This window comes from Myotis lucifugus, unplaced genomic scaffold (assembly GCF_000147115.1).
Source record: "Myotis lucifugus unplaced genomic scaffold, Myoluc2.0 scaffold_37, whole genome shotgun sequence".
NCBI lineage: Eukaryota > Metazoa > Chordata > Mammalia > Chiroptera > Vespertilionidae > Myotis > Myotis lucifugus.
The window spans coordinates 6,051,198-6,054,625 of NW_005871085.1; the positions used below are offsets into that span (position 1 = coordinate 6,051,198).

General features: G+C 36.1%; 1 protein-coding gene across 1 annotated transcript in view; it reads left to right on the top strand.

Moving 5' to 3' along the window:
* Nucleotides 1-3,428, top strand: part of CUNH1orf185 (chromosome unknown C1orf185 homolog) — a 27,142-nt gene that overhangs the window by 7,296 nt on the left and 16,418 nt on the right. The window contains exon 3 of the mRNA XM_006087302.3: nt 2,170-2,305. Within this exon, the coding sequence (XP_006087364.1) occupies nt 2,170-2,305 (136 nt within the window). The remainder of the gene's footprint in view (nt 1-2,169; nt 2,306-3,428) is intronic.

Consider the following 3,428-nt stretch of genomic DNA (forward strand, 5'->3'; position numbering starts at 1 on the left):
GCATAGAACTGGATGAGACTAACCAGGGAGTGGTGTGTGTGTGTGTGTGTGTGTGTTTTAATTGATTTGAGAGCGATGGAGGAAGAGGGGGCAGGGAGAAAGAGAGAGATCTATCCATTTCTACTACCACTACCTTATCGGAATTTTATCCCCCACATAGACTACTGCAGTAGGAGTTATAAGTGACACCCTACTTTCACTATCACCCTTGTTTAATCTTTTCTCCATACTTAAGGCAGACATTGTCCAAATAAAAGTGACCCCACCCTTGTACCCCATCCCCACTATATTATAAAGGATTTACCATTACTTTTAGGATAAAGACAAAAACGACATGACTTTTACATCCCTACATGGTCTTCCCATGCATATTCCCCAAATTTATCTTCCATTTTCTCTCTTGCTTTCTGTGCTTCTACTACAATGTTCTAATCTGGCCACTAGGACTTTGGACTTGATATTCTCTCTGACTAGAATATTCTTACTTCCACATCTCTCCTCCTGCACCACACTAACAATTACTCTCTTTTCTTCACATGTTAATTTAACTATCCCTTCCTCAGAAAGCCTTCCCTGACCTCTCTAACCAGATTAATTCCCTTCATTATATAGTATGCACACCGTACCAGGTAGCTTTCCTTGATAACACTTTCCATACTTGCAATTTTTTTATCTTCTTGTGATTATTTTATTGTCTGTCTTCCTTACTAGTGTTTAAATTCCATGAGAGCAATGACAGTTCTATGAGTGTAGTAACTGTTTATTTTCCTTTGCCACTATATATACAACTCCCAGCACAATGCCTGACACTTAGTAAGTACTCAATAACTGTTAAGTAATTGAATTCAATGACTGAATAAACCTTAAGTGTTAATACCTCGTTAAGTAACATATATGGACTCTAGAATTCATTTGGAAATTCTCTAGAATCTCTGAAAGAAGAAATGGCAATTAACATTATTATTTAAATCAGGGGTCCTCAAACTTTTTAAACAGGGGGCCAGTTCACTGTCCCTCAGACCGTTGGAGGGCCGGACTATAGTTTAAAAAAAAACTATGAACAAATTCCTATGCACACTGCACATATCTTATTTTGAAGTAAAAAAACAAAACAGGAACAAATACAATATTTGTATTTGCATGTGGCCCACGGGCCGTAGTTTGAGGACCCCTGATTTAAATCATTAAGTTTAAAATGACTGTTAGAAACTACATTCCCTTATACATAACTGTCTTTGATCATCTGGGGTTTTATTTGCTGCCTTATTATTTTAAACCCTCTCTCAGAATTGTTTGTGGTTGTATGGATAAAGAGCACAGGTACTCTTCTTTTGTAAGTCATCAGTTTCAATTTAGTTTCCTTCCATTTACTTTTGTCAGAGACATTATTCAATATAAAATTGACCATTGAGTTTTATTTCACTTATTTCCTTTGTCATTAAAGACAAACTTATGAAAAGACTAATTAACATCAAAACCAATCAATTATCTCTCAACCAGGAAGAAGGATATAAAAAACTCATGGTTACATATGATTTCACTCATATATGGAAACTAAAGAACAAAATAAACAAACAAAATAGAAACAGACTCCTAGATACAGAGAACAGACTGACAGTTGACAGAGGGGAGGGGGTTTGGGGACTGGGTGAAAAGGTGAAGGGATTAATACAAATTGGTAGTTACAGAATAGTCACGGAGATGTAAATTACAGCATAGGGAATGTAAACAATAATATTCTAATAACTGTGTATGGAGCAGGTGGATACTTAAAATATTGGGGGGGGGGGACCACTCTGTAAAGTACATGGTTTTCTAAGCACTATACTGCACATCTGAGACCAATACAGAATAACACAATAATATTGAATGTAAGCTGTAATTGAAAAAATTTTAAATTTAGAAAAACTCATGGTTGATTTTCAAACTATAAATATTAACTCTGCATAAGAAGGGGTTTAATTTACATTCTAAGAATAGAATAGTTATAGTGAAATCAGTAACATATCAGAAGCAAATATATAAATTGATTTTTGCTTTAAAATTTTTTAGTAATATATTTATTCTGAATTTTAAACACTTGTGGTAAAACCATTGGAAACAAAATAATTTTAACTGGTTTATAATGTAATTCATTTTAAATAACAGCCTCTATAAAATATTTTTCAGAGAAATATTTCAAAATTCCCAATTTAAAGAAACTGATGAGAGATGCAGCCAAAGACCATCAGAGGTGGAGAGTAAAGCTCGTTCTCAGTGTGTTTTTATTTCTCGAAATTTTCATACTGGAATATTCCAATTACAGGTAGAGTGCAATGTTTTCAAATATTTTTTTGATACCATGTGGTTAGCATTGTTGTCTTTCAGTTTTGTAGGGTATCTACAGTTATTTTTCAGTCTGAGGGACAATAACATGAGCTAAATTTAAATACTCAAACTAGTTAGTGTTTACATTATATGACACTGAAAAACTAAATGAAAATGTTTCCTTGCATAGTTGCTTCCCTATATCTCTATATTGTGATTGTTACAGGGTGAAGATAAACATCTAAGAAAAACAAAGCAAAATTGCCAGGCCTATCAGAGGAAAGAGATATGGAGATAAGAGGATACTCAGATAACCAGATAACCTAACAGAACTAACTAATTAAAATTAAGGATTTATTAAGCCTTCATTATATTAGAAGCTCTGCCCTCCCCCTCTACCCCCCCTCCCACTACATTGAGGATAGTAATATAAACCCTACATTCAAGGTGCTAGCTCGTTAGTACAAGTGTGAAAGGCAGACACATGATTAACTTTTTTAATCTAAATGTCAAAAAAGTGCGACGTAAAACAAGGGAGAGACCAGTAGAAACTTAAAACTGTGATGTAGATAAACAAAACAAATACTTTAGAGGTTTTATAACATGAATAGTAAAATAGCAACAAAATGATAAGATGTCAAAGTTTCATTATACATCTTGAATATTGAACTCAAGTTGAACTTAATGTTTATTCATTTGTTTAATAAACATTTTTTGAGTGCCTTAAATATGGCAACACTGGTTTTGGCACTTAGTCTACATAAACAAATAAGACATGAGTCCAGACCTAGATAATCCCAAAGTTAGTAGAGAAGAAAAACATAAACGAAAAATTAGAACATCCGACTAATAAAAGGGTAATATGCTAATTAGATCAGGAGACCTTCCAGGAGTCCTTCCGGACGTCCTTCTGGACAAAGCCACGGTGGTGGGGCTGAGGCACAGGCAGTTAGGCGCAACTAGGCCGGGAGGGGAGGGCAGTTGGGGGTGATCAGGCCGGCGGGGGGGTGGGGGGGGCAGTTGGGGGCAAGCAGGCCAGCAGGGGGGGCCAGTTTGGGGCAAGCAGGCCAGCAGGGTGGGGGAAGTTGGGGGTGATCAGGCTGACAGGGAAGGAAGTTGGG